At 43.7% G+C, this 17,910-nt stretch overlaps 1 protein-coding gene across 1 annotated transcript; it reads left to right on the top strand.

Annotated features, from left to right (window-relative positions):
* The first annotated feature begins 783 nt into the window (after positions 1–783).
* DCT (dopachrome tautomerase) lies at positions 784–17,730 on the top strand. The gene is made up of 8 exons (XM_048495172.1): positions 784–1,363; positions 8,434–8,733; positions 9,455–9,555; positions 10,723–10,889; positions 11,853–12,032; positions 12,134–12,269; positions 13,667–13,868; positions 15,742–17,730. Exons 1-8 carry the CDS (start codon positions 1,051–1,053, stop codon positions 15,921–15,923), a joined length of 1,581 nt encoding a protein of 526 aa, XP_048351129.1. The 5' UTR covers positions 784–1,050; the 3' UTR covers positions 15,924–17,730.
* The last annotated feature ends 180 nt before the right edge of the window (positions 17,731–17,910 follow it).

The following is a 17,910-nucleotide window of genomic DNA, read 5'->3' on the forward strand; positions in this document are numbered from 1 at the left end:
TTACCAAAACGATCAATAATTAACATCACATTATAGTACAGCAATTGAATAACAGATCTATTGCCACAATCTACTGGCATCTCTGAATTCCCAGCTTTCATTTACAAAGTCATCTAGCCCTTTTCATTGTGGTGATATAAGGGAACTATCTAGATTTCCTTAAAAAGTCAAACTGGGAATTCAGAGGAAGTAGTACAGCACAGCAACAGATTGTTCTGACATCATTGCATGACAGCTTAATTGCAATGGGCAGTTTTTTAAAAAAGGAATAAAAAGCCTTCCAGTATCCTGGTGAGGGAAAAATGTAGGGGACATGGCAATTAAATTCCTATGTAGATGCTTCTTTGCCAGCGCAGATGCCTCTGATGACAGGGAACTGGAGACTCCTTGCGATATAGCCTCAAACAGCTTTCAGCTCTTTTATGAACTTCTGTGACTCTCCTGCCAGTGACGATTATTCATTGAAGGCTTTCTAAACAATGGTTCCTTTAAACAATATATTTTCTACCTCACAATAAAATGTTATGTATCTCTTGGAGCATGGCATGAACTCTAACATTAGTAGTTTCACAAAGCCCTCGAGAGGAAGGACGTGACAAGCGGGTGCAAATCAAAGACATTTTCTTCCCTCGCCACAGGGTTAAACCCCTTCACAACTCACTTCCTCTTCCCCTCCCCACAGATTTCTCTTGGCCCTTGAAGTCATGTGCTAAGCATGAGGGCTTGTAAAAGTCTAATCCTTCTAATGAGGGCTTTTTCTTTTTTTCTTTTACCCCCATAGAAAGCCCCTGAGCTCTGGCAGCTTGGCAGGCAACAAAGAGATAAATTGTCTGCTTTTCCAACCCCATTCAAGGGAATAAGGATTCTTGATTAAGCAACCCCTGAACGTCTATTTTAGTAGGCAGCGAGGATGAAAACATAGGTTATCGGGTCAGGTAGACTCTGGTTTGCTTATCGGGACCAGAGGCTGCCAATGAAATTGCCTTTGCTCTTCTTAGTGAGGGTCACTGATAGGCAGCTGGCTAGAAGCAGGTCTGGAGTGGCATACCCATGGCGGTCCCGTCCCAGTGGGGGAGGCTGCTTTGTTGGGCCGCTTTAGGATGCTCAAGCCTGTGGTGGCCCCCGGTGGCCAAGGCACAATTCCCACGAGTATGTATGACCGTGGAGATGCTGAAAGCCAAGGTGTGCTGCCCACCTTGGGGCCCCGATCCAAACAACACGTGTGGTTGGCAGCAAGGTCGGGGGGTCTGCAGAGAGGTTCAAGTGGACACGAGACCCTGGAGCGGTCCCTACAACCTCCGCAATGTGGATGACCGGGAACGATGGCCCCTGAAGTTCTTCAATAGAAGTTGCCAGTGCACAGGTGAGGAGAACGGGGGGAGGGGGGGGAGGGGGAGGGGGAGGGAGGAGAAGCTCTTGAAACCTTTTGCTATTTTAGCCTTGGGAAAGATTGAGAATGTTCTGGAAGATTCTGGAATATTTGGAAACAAGCCAAATTCTAGGTGAGACTCCATCCTCTTTGCATACCTAGGCAAACTTAGACGTTTCCTTAAGTAAAACTAGGCTGTATGTAACTTTTTTCTCTCTCCTTTGAGCAACTAGAATGCCTCTGATTCATGACTTTCTAAGTTTTTCCATTCATGTTCTGAAAATGCTGAAGGGAAGTTGCAAGCAAGTGGCTGCAGGTGCACATCTCTTCTGTGAATATTCAGACCTAAATGGAATGCATTAGTGGCAGAAAAGCTTTCCAGAGCTGTGCCAGATGCCCCTTTCAGCCCATTCCCTCACACATATGTCATTTGTGAGTGCTTTGTTTGTTAAATTTCTTACTTGCCTGTTAAGAGAAAAAAGTTAAAGGCAATGCATGGTCATGAGTTTCCTTACTTCCTTAAGTGGGACAGCATTACAGGATTTCGTTTTTCGAGGATGAGAAAGTATTGGAGACTTATGGAGCTCTTGCTGTGTTTTTTTTTGTATTCAGAAAAAGATAGATAGTATTGGAAGCAAACAGCAGAACACCAGTGAGATTTCACATAGTTTCATTGCTGACCGATTCACAATTTCAGAATACTCTTTCTGTCTCAAATACAAACTACAAGCTGGTTGCAACTGTTCTACTGCCAGCATTGCAACCCTCCACTGGAAGGATATTGCCTTATCTGGGTTTAAATTGGTGGTTTATCAGAGACCCAGAGTGGTTAAAGTGTCAGGATAGGACTAAGGAATCCGGCTCAGGTCCTTACTCCCTGGGTGACCTTGGGCCAGTCACATTGTTTCAGCCAATCCAGCGTCATAGGGTTGTTGTGAGAGTAAAATTACAGAGGGCAGGACCATGTATTCTGCCCTGAAGAACAGGAGGGAAATGTCATGGTAAGATATTTCCAATGGTTGGAGTGAGTTTCTCCATTATCAGGAGACCATATCATTAACTCCCATGAGTAGAATGATGTTCAGTAATTCTAAATCCAAGCCATTAGCCACCAAGTTAATTATCAAATGGTCCGCCAGCATCTGAAACCCTGCTATGAAAACAACCACCAGCAGACAAAATAAGAAACTAGCTTTAACATGGGAGAGAAAATGTTCAGGGTTGTTACCTTTTCCTTTTACACCATACAGGTGTGGTTTTATGGCTGCAATCTTATCTGCTGTTGAAGAGGGCCAGACTTACTTCCAAATAAACATGCTCATGTTTCCATGTAGGGGATGTGGTTTTTCCTGCCGTTTCCTACTTTGTCTTGTCACATGCCCTTTCCATCCCTTGTTAGTTGCCGCATCTGGAGTCCTGTTTGTGAACTGTGCACCAGGGAGAAAGGAACAGGTGGAGGAGTCTATGTCTGCTTTGTCTCATGCTGCATTGTAGGCATATGCATTGCGAGGTGCCTCCCCTCCTCAAAGTGCAAATATTAATGCATGTTTTACAGCAATTCACACTTATAGTTTCTAAGGCTGTAATCCACTGCACACTACTTGGAAATAGAATCCCGCTGAAAATTGTACTTTTAAAATAATCAAGCACATGGATGGCCCAGGCTAGCTTGATCTCACTAGATCTCAGAAGCCAAGCAGGGTCAGCCCTGATTAGTACTTGAATGAGAGACCACCAAGGAAGTCCAGCCAGGACTGCTATGTAGACAGCCCTTTCCAAACAGGTGGGGAAAAGCTTTAGGGAGTGGTGTGGCCTTGCGCCTTGTGCATTTGCCTTGCCTGGGGAACTTACTGTGGTGGAGGGGAAGATGCATTGGTAGATGTCCGTCATACAGCCTCACTGTTGAAGAACCCAAAAGTCTGGGCTGTTGTGGGGCTGTGCTGGCAACCCACAGGTGCCAGTGCTGGTGTGGGGGGTGGGCTGGGGCATTCCCAGGGGCAGAGCCAACTTTAGCCAGCTCCCTCCCATGATTGAAGGTCAGGAGTGTGGTGCTTAAGTGGCTTTGGTGGTTTAAGTCCTGTTCACCCCATGGGGTTTCCCAGTGGCTGGGAGGCTTTTATCTGTTGTAAGTCTTCCCATGTCACCAGGAAGCCTCCACAAGAGTGGCTGGCCAACTGGCTGGCCTATTGGATGGGGCTGCCCATCAGTAATGGTAATGACAAACCATCTCTGAATGTCTCTTGCCTTGAAACGCCTGTAGAGTTGCCATAGGTGGGTTGTGACTTGAAAGCCATTTCCACCACCACCACCCAGTAACAGGCTCTACATATCGATAAATATATCCACATCATTCTTTAGAATAATTTCACAGGTAATGTGCAATTTGTGATGCATCATTGAGAATTCATCTTTGCATTCCTACCCTCCTGCACTAAAATGCTCTCTGATAGTTACTTTTTTGGGGTCTTTTTATTAACAGTCTGGTTCTGCTTTGTTAATAACATTCATCTGTGTGTGGAAGAAGCCTTCACTATTATACTAAAGACAACCATCCCTTGCAAGAACTATTAACCAGAGAAAACAAGAATAGATCAGACTCTGGTATTTGATTACTTCTGATTTCTCTACAATCAGAACACAAAGCATCTTTTAAAAGATCTCATCTCATGGAAGGACAGCTGATGACATGGCCTTTGTGTTTAATCTGAAAGATCGCTTGAGTCCCAAATAAGATGCTTTTAGGGCAGTCGCTGTGACTGAGTGGGGGCATGTAGGTAAGAGAAAGGAAATGCCAGTAAAGGACTTAGTGCAGTTACCAGAATAGAAGCTGGAGATCCAGAATATATCTTCAATTTCCTGAATCGTTCCCCCAATTAGGCCTCAGATAGGAGATGGGGGAGGCTTAATTGCCCAGAAGAGATGACTAGTTCTGCAGTATGGAAAAATTGCTCAAATTTTTTTCACACTATATATTTTCAGTTTAATAACATTGTCTTAAAAGTTTAGCACAGTTCAAAAGGTGAAGTAGGTCACAGGAGGTGTCCCCCTCCCTCCAGTGTTCCCTTTAATTTTGCAATTTTTCTATTGGGAAAAACTGGGCAAAAAAGAGTCCTTGGTGGTGGTGGCGGCGGCAGGGACCACTCGAATGTTTCTACTCCTCCATGGAGGCCTTCCCACTTCATGATGGGCTAATAGTCTTGTTCCATATAAGGCCGCTTCACATGTCAGTGGAGCTTGTCTTACAGTGGCATGCCTCTCACTGTGCATTTCCAAAAAGCTTAATGACCTTTAAGTTTTCAGAAGAGGATAAAGTGATTTCTTATGATTCTCTCCTCCCAATGCAATCCACCCACAACTTTGTCCCTTATTCAGTTCTTTAGGGTCCACTGACCTCCAGGAACAAAATCCCAGGAGATTCAGTTGTCTTCAGTGGGAGAGGAAAGTGGAGAAGCCATACTCCACAAAGTCCTCAGACATTTGGAGTCCAACCATTGGCCATTATCTTCTAGTGGTTCTCCAATGTCTCGGGGGGGATAAGGATCTTTTCCAGTTCCGCCTTCTGGATGATCTTTAAATTAGAATTGGCAGGAACTAAACCTGCCAAAGACCTTCTGTATATAAAATCGTGAGCCACACCCTAGCCCCCAGTGTGTAACCCACTGAGTCAAACAGAGCCCACCAGCCATGTACAGTTGTTTAGCAAGATCCTGAAGATCTGATTTTGCTCCCTAAAAAGAAGGTAAGCACCAGCTGATTGGTGCTGGTAATGGACTATGCTCTGATAGGTAGATCAAAAGTTTTGTAGGGTTAATTTGGACAGAACTCTCCGCTAGCTAAATTGGCAAGTGAACAAATGCATGACTGTGATGCGTACCCTGTGCAGTTGTAGTTGTAATTAATTAGACACTTAAAGGTGCTGGATGGGACAAAATACTGGGCTGCTTTAAGAGCAGAACTATATCGTTATGAACACTGCTGTGCTGGTGTGTTAATGATAAGTCAGGAGTAATTAAATAGCAGTGTGTGACCTATTCTTGCCTTCTCCAGTTAATACTTCTTGTAAGGGTTTATTGTTAAGAGTACGTTGTAGTGAGTCTTATGATTTGGCGTATAGGTCATGAATGTAATTACTAGCAATTATAGCTGAGATCAGCTAATGAAAGCTTGCTCCAAGTACCATTTGTTTTTGTTTCTGAAGTTAGATCTTTTGACTGGCAGTATGTGGGAGTTCTCACTTATAGTGCCAGAGATTAAGAGATGAAAGCCTAAAGTTAGGACTGTAGCATTATATTATTTTTTTAAACATATCTCTTTGTATTAATTTGGGTGCAAAGTTGCTCTGGTTTAGCTTGTTACTATGAGCCCAACTGTATGAAACATAGTCTATGGGTCCCACCGGCACTGGCAACTGCTATTTGCTCCATTAGGCAGTGGCGTATCTGAGGTAGGGAAGGTGGGGCATGTGCCCTGGGCACTACTTGAAGGGGGGCACCATCTCTGCCTGCCCACCCTCCACAGCTGTGCCCTCTGTGCCTCACCTCGCTCTACCCAGCTGCTGCCCTTCATCCTTCAGCTCTGTGCCTGCTTCTGGCCACTACTGAAGTCACCAACCTGTGGGTGCATCACAGCTCCCCACCTCCATTCTGCCTTGGCTTTGCACAATACACAGCCAAAGCAGGCCCATCAATAGTCATTGCCTGAGCTCTCCCCCTCAGCTGCTTAGGTGAGAATAGTGGGACTCCTATTGCCTGGCTCAGGGAGAGGTTGGGAAGGGCAGGAAGGAAAGGTGGGGGGGAGAGCCTTCCCTCACCTTGGCTAGCAGCACATGGAAGAAAACAGCTGCACTGGGTGGGGTGGGGGAAGAGCTCTGAGTAACCCTTCTTGCTGGGGCTTTAGCTAGTCTGGCTGCTGCAGCCCTCCTTGAGATGGGAAAGGGAAGGGAGAGAGAAGTAGACAAAAGGGGAAGGGCTCGATCTTGTCTCCATTTGCTCCCCTGCTGCAAAGGTTACAAAGTGGTACATTTGCTGCTTTGTGCCAGAGGATGGTGGGTGGAAGCAACTGGGGGGGGGGAGGGAAAGGGGGAGTGTAGCCCTCCTGCCATGTGTGGGCCACACTTGCTTAGGAGTAGAGGGAGAAAGGTTGCATCACAGTTAGGTGAGAGATACTACAGCTCTACTGCAAGCCAGCAGGAGGCGCACACCCTCATGGGCTGGTGACTGGGCAAGTGTCAGTCTGGAACTCCGCAGGAGGGATGACACTGAAGCAAGGAACCCACGGTGAAGCAGCAAGATCCACATCTTCCTCTGCTTGGGATTTATATAATGCTGAAAATGTGCGCAATATCTTGGTGCCAAACAAACCTGTAAGGTAGGCCTGTACTGATTCCTTGACTGCAGAGGGAGAGGGCTCAGGGTATAAGCCTACTATCAATACTTAATATTTATATAGTGCTTTCTGCATTCAAAATGTTTTGTGTCCCTTTCCTTCTTGCAAAAGAGCCCACTAGGGTAGTCCAAATTCCAATATTATTATCCCTGTGTTGTAGGTGGGATGTTGTGGCTGAGTGACTTTTTTGCCACCTGGTGAGTTCCTTGTAAAAGCAAGATTTGAACTAGGGCACTTCTCAGATCATTCTCTTAGCGATTCCTCCACCCCATTTTGTGCTGCTGCCAAATCATGTGCATAAGATTGTGCTGAACAGGGATTACCCAGGTAGCGCTCTCAAATTATTGCATCTTACTAGGATCCAGAGCCTACTTGAATGTGGCACTGTTTAGTTGTTTTCCATTTAATCTACATTGCCAAATATTATGTATATAATTGTATATGTTATTATTATACACAAAGACACTACATAACATGGCTCAGCCCTCTACTACACCCTGTCTCTAATTGATCTGCTGCAAAAGGATGTGTATGTGCATATGTTCAGGGTTCGGTATATGACAGGGTCACCTATCAAGTATCTATATTGTCCTTATGTTCTTATGTCTTGTGTTTCTGCCAAAAAGCTCAGAGCAGCATGTCTGCTTCTGTCCCACTGTAGCTTAGTCTGCCTACAGGACAGTCTGAGAGAGACTCCCTGGCACCTAAGAGTCTTCACAGCAGAGTGGAGATTTGATCCCAGGTCTTAATAGATCAATTCTTATTTTTTAAATGATTTTTTAAATCTTTAATAAAGAATTACAAAAGGAGAGAAGAATATTTGGGAGTTACAAAAAAGGTGATTAAGGAAAACTATAAAATATAAGCAATGACAACATTTTGGAGATTTGCTTTACAAATAATATGCTGAAGGAAAATAATCAATTATTAATAGATGAATTCTGATGCTCTGTAATGGCAGGCTTGCTCTTGGGTAACCATGGCTTTTCCCACATAGAACAGTTAAAACATCTTGCAAATGTTTTGAAAAGAACCATTTTGGCTTTCCCCCCCCTCCTGTACTGTGCGGGAATATACAGAGTTTCAGTCAAAATGGTTCTTTTTCCCCACCTGCCACCCAACTGTAAAGAGGTCTCATCTTCGTTTTTACCACTCATGCCAGCCGTTTTGTGCTGCTGCAGTTTGATTCTCTGTGCCACCCGCCATTTGCAGAGTTTTTCCTAGGGATGTTTCCTCTGCTGGCATCATGTCTGGGCAACAATGAATCCACTCAGCTTTGCCTTCTAATTTCGGCAACATGTCATTTCCCCCCTTTTTGAATTTTTGGTGAGGTATCTTGGAAGTTTCAAAGACTCAATATGAGAATCCTTATATTGAGTTTTCGAAGATGCCTCACTGAAAATAAAAAAGGGGACAACCCCTTTGTGGGTTAGAAATTGGATGTCAGATTGAATGGCACACAGCTGGCTCACTAATAGATACGGGTGCTTGACCCCGAAGCAGACATTTTCCTCTTTAACTGGCATCTGATCCTAAAAGCATGATGTGAGTAAAATCATAAACATAGCACTATAATATATGCCATCCCAGCAGTCCCATCATCTGTTCACAGAAGTTTTGTTTATTTGCCTGATTATATTTGTGCACAGTGGTACAAAGGATGTTCTCTTTTCATGAAGGAAACTTTGCTGGATACAACTGTGGGGACTGCAAATTTGGCTGGACTGGCCTCAACTGTGATGTGAAGAAGCCTGTGGTTGTTCGGAGAAACATCCATGCACTGAGTGAAGAAGAGCTGGAACAATTCTTGGACGCTCTAAACCGCTCAAAGACAACCATCCACCCGGACTACGTCATTGCTACCCAGCACTGGCTGAGCCTGCTTGGCCCCAGTGGAAATGACCCACAAATTGTAAACTGCAGCATCTATGACTTCTTTGTGTGGCTTCATTATTACTCGGTCAGAGACACTCTATTAGGTAGGTACCTTCCACCACCGAGAAAGAAAAATAAACGCTACCATAGCTGAAGCCAGACAAGCCAGCTTTGAGAAGATTTCATTGGCTTGTATTCTACCACTCCACTCAGACAAGTTCGAAGCCTTCCTCCAACCCAAGGGGTCTTCTTCTGACAGAAAAAATCCTCTGAAGGCTTTACATTTGGCTAAGGAGAGTGGTAGAGTATAACTATTGGTAACTCAAGAAATAAGAATATTTGGCACACTGTTTGCAATTGATTTGTGAAATGGAATTTGTTCATTGCAGATCCATCTGTTTTGGGGAGCAGAGTAATTGCTCTGGAGGAGAAAGCCACATGAGAACAGAAAGATCAGCTGACTAAAATTAACAGATTGGCCGGCTCCTGTGCCTCTTCAGGCAGCTTCAACTGCCAAAATCAAGAGATGCAGCTTGTCACATTATGGCAACAAGCATTTAGTGCAAGCATTTTGTGCACTAATCAATGCTGATTAAAGGCTATGAAGAGTATTAGAGCAGAGGCTGGTGAACATATTGGTGTTTCTGCTTTTGAACCATTGCATGTTTTGTTATCCTTTTTTTCTAAGAAATGCAATTTGGGTTATTCTTCAAGGTTATCTTTATACAGGAACTTTCTTAGTGATGGGATTTTAGTAAATACTACAAGTGAACTGTGGAAGGATATGTTTTCCCATTCTGATTTTTAACTCTTGTTGTACCTTAGGACCTGGCCGCCCCTTTACAGCAATAGACTTCTCACACCAAGGACCAGCCTTTGTTTCTTGGCACAGGTATCACTTGCTGCTCCTGGAAAGAGATCTGCAGGTTAGCTAAAAAAATAACTTACCTATATTTGAATTATGCTGTTTAGTTCTATCAAGTAGAGGTAACTTATAGAGATAATTACCCATAAGGCAGAGATTCTCTGCATTGACTGATTACTCACTGAGGCCTGTTCCCCACCTTTGCCCTGCTTTGGCATGAAAAGTTGTGTCAGAAATGCACCCGCTTTCCCCTCTCTTGGCACCAGGATAAGTGACAGAAAGCATCTGTTGGCCTGTCAGTTTTGGGGCAAGAGAAGCATGCACAGGGAAAGAGGAAGCACGTTGGGACACGAAATCTTGCCCCAACCCACCTCTTCTCTCAGCACGCCTTTAAGAGGAAGCACATTGGGACAAGATTCCTTGCTTGGGCTAGTTGCCGGTCCTACTGTGCGGCCCAACACTGGTGGGTAATTGGCCATCATGAGTCTTTTCAAACTTCCTGTGTTTTCTGGTTTGTGTCTGCAACAAAAACTGGAAATGCAAGAAGAGGTTTCTGGGAAAGAGGTAAAACATTGCACAGGGATGCTGAGTGTTTGTTTACTCCTTTCGTCTGCTGCACTGACAGGCAAGGGATCAGCGCAGGCTCATGCCAGAATTCAGTAGCCTGAATGAGTGCTTTTGAGAGCCATAACTATCCTACCCCAGTGTGGCTATCCGACAAGTCACGGGAAACAAAGAACTTTATTTCTTGAGAGTCTGCCAGTATAAGTAAAACTGACAGGCCAACAGATGGTATCTGTCACTTATCCTGGTGCCAAGAGAAAGCAAATCAAAGTAAAATGGAAAAGAAGTTCTGGTGTGACCACAAGAACCTTAATTATGTTTGAAAAAGATGAATTTCAATTTTACTGGATGCCTCTGGAGTCTCAAATTCTGAGACTGAAAGAGATAGAATAATTTCCCTCTAAATATCATCACTGCACTATTCATAATTTTGTAAACTCCCTCGGCATCTGAGTCTAAGGCGGATTCCGCATGGGTGGGATGATAGGGTGCTGGCAAAAGTAATATATAATTTGAGGGGGTCATTTCAGAAAGGCTATGTGGATGTTATTGTGAAGATAATCTGAACAAGTGTTATTGATTTATGAATCACTGCAAGAATGATTAATGGAAGCTTCATCTCTCCCTCTCTCCCCATATTTTTCTGTTCCCGCATGTTATTTAGCGGATGATTGGCAATGAGTCCTTTGCACTTCCATACTGGAATTTTTCAACAGGAAGAAATGAGTGTGATGTGTGTACTGATCGACTCCTTGGAGCATCAAGACCAGAAGATCCAAATCTCATCAGTCAGAATTCAAGATTTTCACGTTGGGAAATAATATGCAATAGGTATCAAAATGTCAGGGTACTAAAATGCTGGACATAGTTCTTTATTTCTTAACTTGTTAAAAAAATTAGTTGATTAATTATCTGCCTTTTTAGTGAGAAACTAGTGAGAAAGGTAGATTATAAATGAGTAAATAAATTAGAAGAAAAAGAAGAGGTAATACAACCCGGAAAACCCACAACACCCTAGAAAAAGAAGAGTTTGGATTTATACGCTGCCTTTCTCTCCTGTGAGGAGTCTCAAAGTGGCTTACAAACTCCTTCCCTTCCTTTCCCCTTAACTGACATCTTGTGAGATAGGTGGGGCTGAGAGAGTTTTGAGAAAACTGTGACTAACTCAAGGTTACCCAGTAGGCTTCATGCATAGGAGCAGGGAAAAAAATCCAGTTCACCAGATAAAAGTTCACCACTTGTGAAGGAGTGGGGAATCAAACCTGGTCCTTCAGATTAGAGCCCACCACTCTTAACTACTACACCACACTGTTTTAATTAAAAATTAATCAGTTTTTTGTTACAGTTCCGTACATATGCAACTTTTCAATATAGTTAATTTTCTGTGGTGCTGAATAATGTAAGATAACTTAATCTAACATAGTTAAAAGGAATGTCTACTTTTACTTTTGAGTAGACCCCAACCCCATCTGCACATAGCTTCCAGAACTATGTCTGGGTAGAGATTCTCTATGAAGCTCTAAAGTTTGCTCTCCTCTCCCCCTCCATTCTTTCATGCAATCTCATGGGTAAATTAAGGAGCACATCCCTTCCCGAGATCCTGGCAAGCAATTTATGCATTCATCTCATTCAAATTTATCCCCAATTACTAATCACCGGAAGTATTTTTTCCACTGATTTTTTGATTCCACCAAATAAAATATGTGGCTGACTTGCTTGCCTTGATAAATATTGACAAGAGCACTTAGTAGAAAGCTGAGTCTAACTACTCAATTTCCCTGCTTTTAACATAAGCCTGGATGATTATAACCGTCTGGTGACACTGTGTAATGGATCCAGAGAAGGGCCCCTGCGGAGGAACCCATTCAGCAATAGTGACGATCGGCTTCCGACTATGGAAGACGTTCGGAACTGTCTCTCACTTCAAGACTTTGATAAGCCTCCTTTCTTTCGGAATTCCAGTTTCAGCTTCAGGTTAGTTCTTTGAGTCCCATTGGTGGTTTTGCTTCACAACAGCATTTATTTGAGAGAAGCTGGTCCTTAGATGGTAATACTTTGCTTTTTCTTTGCCTCAGGAATGCTTTGGAAGGGTTTGATAAACCAGACGGAACTTTTGGCGTGCCAGTAGTGAGCCTTCACAACTTGGTTCATGGTGTTTTGAACGGGACCAGTGCATTCCCTCATGCTGCTGCTAACGATCCTGTCTTTGTGGTATGTCTTCTTCTTTTGGCTTTCTTTAAGCACATGTAAAGAAACTTCTCTTAATAGAACCAATGCTCTGATTAGACTTCCTAAAACTGCCTTGGCAAATGCTGGGAGATATGGGGGCAGTGCTTGGGGAGCACAGAGTTTTGGAAAGATGTGATATTTCTATGTGACACTGTAGGCTGCCTCCCTAGTCTCTGTGATCTTTACCGCAAAGGCTAGGGGAAATTCCTAGAGCATTAGTATCTGGAGGCTATTTTTCCTCCCATTCCTCAATGCCCCAGGAGTGGGAAACTGACCATGCTGGTAATTCTCTGTCTCCAGGTGCTAAATAGGAAGCCTAGCTCTGTGCTTCCACAAAAAGAATACACAATAGGTTTTCAGCAGGTAGGATATTTTTAATGCAGCCCCAACCCAACATTTTAATACATTCCAAAAGCAATGTTTATGGAAGAACAGTTCTTAGTGGGGGAAAAAATAGGGCATGCCCACTTCAAACTTCTGTGTGAACCAGTCTCATTCAGAAACAGCTACCATATTGAAAACAGAATTAAGCTGTAAGATGTCATTATTGCATTTAAAAATTCAATTTAAATCCCTTTCTTCCTGAGACCACTTTATATTGTACTTAATTGAAACAAGAAGCAATTCATCAGACCTCTCCTCCTTTTATTTTGTGGAACCAGCATGGTTGAAAAGGACTCTGTGAATGATTTGTCTCTTCAGTCATTCAGCTCCCCCTCCCCCTCCCCCTTTTGGGGCATATTGGAGTACAGGAGCCCCCTCTGGTGGTTAAACAAAAACTTGATCCCTGTAATTTCAATTACCATGATTAAAATACTGCTTCAAGGAAGAGAATACAGAAAATTGTCATGTGTTTCATCTTATCCGAATTCTGTAACATAATGCCCAAGGAAAGACTGCCACCACCCAGACTGTCTGCAGGATGGGCCATAAACAACTGCTTGATAGCAGGTCTTCCAAAGAAGAAAAAGAAATATCATGTACTGGTGTCCAAGAAATAGCCTGAAGGGAGAAGATGCTGTTCATAGTTCAAACTAGTTTGGCCAGTAACTCAGGGAACCTCATGCCAAATCTGTAAGCATCAATAAATATGATAAAGTATGATACCAATACCAAACTGAAAGGACCTCTCAAAACTGAATGTAAAGGGAACACAGACATAAATCTGTCTACATAATTCTAAATCATGATGCCAAAGGTTTTAAATGAGCAAGTAATTTTTTTCATTCCTCCTGTTGAAGGAACACTGGGGTGTATAAATGGCACAAGGTAAATGGGGGGTGGTAAAGACCACTTTAACAAGCTAGTTAGTTCTCCCATCAAACTTGCCTGGTGATAGTAATACAAATTTAAGATTTTTGTGTGGACTGCATTTCCAGGTGCTTCATTCTTTTACTGATGCTATTTTTGATGAGTGGATGAAACGGTTTCACCCTTCTGACAGCGCATGGCCTCAGGAGCTGGCGCCGATTGGCCACAACAGGATGTACAACATGGTTCCTTTCTTCCCTCCTGTGACCAACCAAGAACTGTTTCAAACTGCAGAAGAACTTGGGTATCGCTATTCCATTGAGCTGCCAGGTAACTTATACTGCAGAGTGAATTGCAGGGCAGCTTTCTTTGTCTTTGACTCTCAAAAGTCTTGAAACTCTTATTGGTCTCCAAAGTGCTGCTGGACTCGAATCTTAACTGTTCTGCTGCAGACCAACATGGCTACCCTCTGAAACAATGCAGTTTACAGTGATCAAAATGCTGCAGCTTTTGCTAGGTGCTACAATAATCCTTATTCTACATCCAAGGAAATGAGGGCAGCAGTCTTTTGCCGCATAGGAACGTAACCCATGACAGAAGTATTATCGTTCTTTATCATTGAATCAATAGGATTAGAATTGCAATGAACATTGTTGGTTAGGAAATGGTGAGAAAAAATAGATACAAAAATATGGTTTAATACAGGACAGATGAAATGTTTTAAAAATAGTTAGACTGAAAAGGTGAAGAGAGATGGATAGAAACTGGTGCAGGTTAAGGATTTTTGTTATTGGCTGGCAGGAAGGAAGCCTTAGGCTCATTCCGCACATGCAGAATAATGCACTTTCAAACTGCTTTCAATGCTCTTTGAAGCTGTGCGCAATGGCAAAATCCACTTGCAAACAGTTGTGAAAGTGGTTTGAAAACGCATTATTTTGCGTGTGCGGAAGGGGCCTTAGTATGTAGTTAAGCGGGTTTCTTTAAAGAAGTTGATTCTTAGTAACTTGCTAATAATGTTTGTTATTAGCAAATGTAAAACCTGCATTTTTTGAAATGTTTGGATAGAATTATGGAACTGCTGATTTCATTGTGTGTTTGTTTATAACCATGTACCTTCCAGTGTTCAAGGGGTATACTTGCTCCCAGAAATCTGATGAGAAATGTGGGTATAACCAAAACTATGGCTACTCCAGGAAAGGGAGGAAGCCAGTATGTGACTCTGGGATGATATCAAAGTGTGGCAGAGGTATAGGGGGCCTCAGTCAGGAATACTGTAATCCCAAGAACATTTTCCTGGGAGTAAGCCCCTCTGAATAGGCCCTAGTAAAATTCTTAATTGATCTTAGGATTGTTTTCAAAGTCACACAATCTATTGATTTAGGGCTACCTTATGTTACACAAGATTGGGTTGTACATTGGGGTGCACTTGCATTTTTAAAAGATGGAGTAAGCACACATTTCAAGGATGTAGAATTGGATTGTGGTAGATGGGCAGGGTCGTGTAGTTCTCTTGTTGGTGTTTTTGTGCTGTTCACAGACTCTTCAGAACAGTTTCAGTAACTCATCTTTTTCAGTTCTGCTCCTAGTCTTCATGGCCAAATTGCAAAAAATGTATTACCTAGAAAATTGGAAATCTCTTTTCCCCCACACTCCTTTATTGTCATGAGGATGGAAATGCAACATAGTTTCATTAAAACAAATAGAAGCTTTGTCATTTTCTGCAATGCAATATGGATTTGTTTTCACTTGCCTTGGAATCTTCCCCAATAATCTAGTCACAGTGAAGACATTTTAGATTTCATTTCCATGGGAAGGTGTTAAGTACGTGCTTAACCTTCCCATCAAAGTGAACAGTATACAAAAGCCTTTAAAACAATTTCTTTTGAACAACAGCTGTTCTACGCTGCCTGAAAACCTACGTCTGAATGTCTCTGTGTTTGCCCACACCCAACCCTCTGCGCACTTATTCAGAGAGTTCAAAGGGTGGGTGTCTTATGCTTATGATCAATGCTCATATGCTGTGAGCAATGTGAAAATCTGGGGCAGGAGCTGCTGAGAACATCGATCTTGGGAGCTCCCAGGGCACTTTCGCAAGAGACGTTGAGAGTGAACTTCTGCCTCTGGGGTCTTTCTTTCCAGAACTGATCTCCAGGAATGTGACTTCCCCACCATTTGCCACTGACTTTGTTTTCTGCCTTTGCAGACCCATTGCAGGAAGCCAACGCTTGGGCTGTGATGGTCGGATCCACCATTGGAGGGGCCCTGATGGCTCTGCTGGTGCTCGTGGCTCTACTTGTTGTCTTCCAGCACAGGAGGCACAGGAAGGGATTCGAGCCCCTGATGAATGCCAGATTCAGCCCTAAGAAATACACCGAAGAAGCCTGAAGGGGTGTTGCTGTGTTTGGCCCTACAACCCGTTCTCAAGTCATTAACTGGAGTGACCCTGATGGCTTGTTGAGAGCTTGGCAAATAGCAGTGCCTGGGGTAGTACAAATCCTTCCACTGAGTACCCATTTCTTTATGTTTGGAGTTACGTCTTTTCAGAAGAGCAATTGGGGTAGACTTGGATCTCTAGCCCATAAACCACAGCCTCTCCATTCCCCCCCCCCCTTTGCCTCAGGTTGCACATATACATACACGCATAGAGGTGAGAGTTGATGTATATGTTCAAACATAGCAGACTCAGAGCTTGTTGGAATTGCACAACTTCTGGGTTCTGAAGGTGAGTAAATCCTACCCTTGAACATCTAATAAACAGCTTTGCACTTAGAAAAGTAGCTCATCAGGAGTTCTGCCTGACATCCTGCTTTTCCAGGTACAGGGAAAACAAAAACAAAAAAATCCCACCTCTACAATTTGAATTGTGGTATGCGCTTGGATCCAAAGGACCACCAAAGGAGGGAAGCTGTAGTATGGGAGAGACTCCTTGCCTCCCTGTCCTGTGCTGATTCTTTTGAAATTATGCCCTCGAGGGTCAAGGCAACTTCAGAAGCAGCAAATGGGAGATCAAAGTGAGGGTTCACAATGGGAGGGGCAATCGGTGAAAAATGGTTTCTTCTAGCAGCTGGTATTTTGTTGCCTTTAGCTTCAACCCCTGGTTCTCCTAAAACTCATGCCATGTGATTATTCTGACAGCAAAGTTCAGTTTTAAGGGCCTAACTAGGCGTTATGTACATGAAATCTTAAAAAAAAATTTCCTTCTTTCAAGAGAAAGTGTTTTGCAGTATGAAATGATTGGAGTAGGGAGGGCAGGCGAGGAAATGCTTTGCCTTTTGACCACCCACTAAATCCTCCCCCCCCCCCCGGCCCCCTGCTTTTCCCTCCATGGGTTCCAGGCACGTGCTTCTGAAGAGAGCATAGACAGGAGAGGCAGGGAGCAGACTGACAGGAAGCAGGTTCTGCTCCCTTCTCCTCTGCTATGAATCCCCATCTTTTGAGGCTGTTTTCCATGAACAGAAGCCCATGCACCTCTGTGACATGTGTTTGCATGTGGCTGGTCGCTAAGAGGCATTTTGGCAGCTTGCATGCTGTGCCACAAATCAAAACAGCAGATTAAGGCTGTAATGCAAAGGGGGGGGGGGATTTCTGAAGCCACATTGGAAGCAACAGGAAGCCAGCGCCAGTACCACCAGTACCATGCAAAGTGTCACAGATGCTGGCGCAGGGGGCAGGGCACCAGGCACCTCCACAGCACAGGGACCCGGTTGTTTTCCTCTATGCTGTCCCTCCTGAACCACAGGCAACTGCACTGCAGCGCGGGGGGGGGGGGGGGTTCCTGGGACAGAGCTAACTTTAGTCAGTTCTCAAAAGACTTTCAGCCCGGGAATCCTTCCTTATTCCTCCCAAAAGAATGTCATAAGTCTTGTTGCCCATGGCCTTTGCTGGGGGAGAATGAAAGTTCTCTTTCTCCCCCAGTGCCCAAGCAGGCTGTTGCCTCTTCGGAGGCAGAGAAATGGCAGCGTCCCCTCCCACTGCTCTAATGACCCTTCCCTTTGGATTGACCTGTAAATTTTGAATGTGGGAGGGAAAAATACAGAGTTATAATTCGTGTTTAATGAAGCTCCCCAGAGGGTCTTGGAAAAGGCACAGTCACACCCCCGAACTACCCCACAAGCTGGTTGGGAAGGTAACAAAAGGCCTTTCTCAGAAGGACAGATTTAAAATGTAATAAATAATTAGTGCTACTTTAAAACAGGAGAAACTCAGATGTTTTGTGTTTCTCTGAACCAGAGAAGTAGTGACTCCTCCCCATTATGAAACTAAAGTGACTATGTCAATTGGTCCAAAATCTTACAGATATCAGAAGAGCTCTGCTGGGTTGCCTAGTTCAGCATCTTGTTTTTCACAGTGGTCAAACACATATCTCTGAGAC

The sequence above is a fragment of the Sphaerodactylus townsendi genome, linkage group LG04, assembly GCF_021028975.2.
Source record: "Sphaerodactylus townsendi isolate TG3544 linkage group LG04, MPM_Stown_v2.3, whole genome shotgun sequence".
Taxonomy (NCBI): Eukaryota; Metazoa; Chordata; class Lepidosauria; order Squamata; family Sphaerodactylidae; genus Sphaerodactylus; species Sphaerodactylus townsendi.

What these genes read in the sequence shown, in the direction of transcription:
- DCT (XM_048495172.1), top strand. Translation starts at nt 1,051, where the DNA reads ATGGCGGTCCCGTCCCAGTGGGGGAGGCTGCTTTGTTGGGCCGCTTTA. An exon ending in TGGGAAATAATATGCAATAG is followed by an intron (nt 10,890 to 11,852) that starts GTATCAAAATGT and finishes TTTTAACATAAG; the next exon opens with CCTGGATGATTATAACCGTC. An exon ending in AATTCCAGTTTCAGCTTCAG is followed by an intron (nt 12,033 to 12,133) that starts GTTAGTTCTTTG and finishes TCTTTGCCTCAG; the next exon opens with GAATGCTTTGGAAGGGTTTG.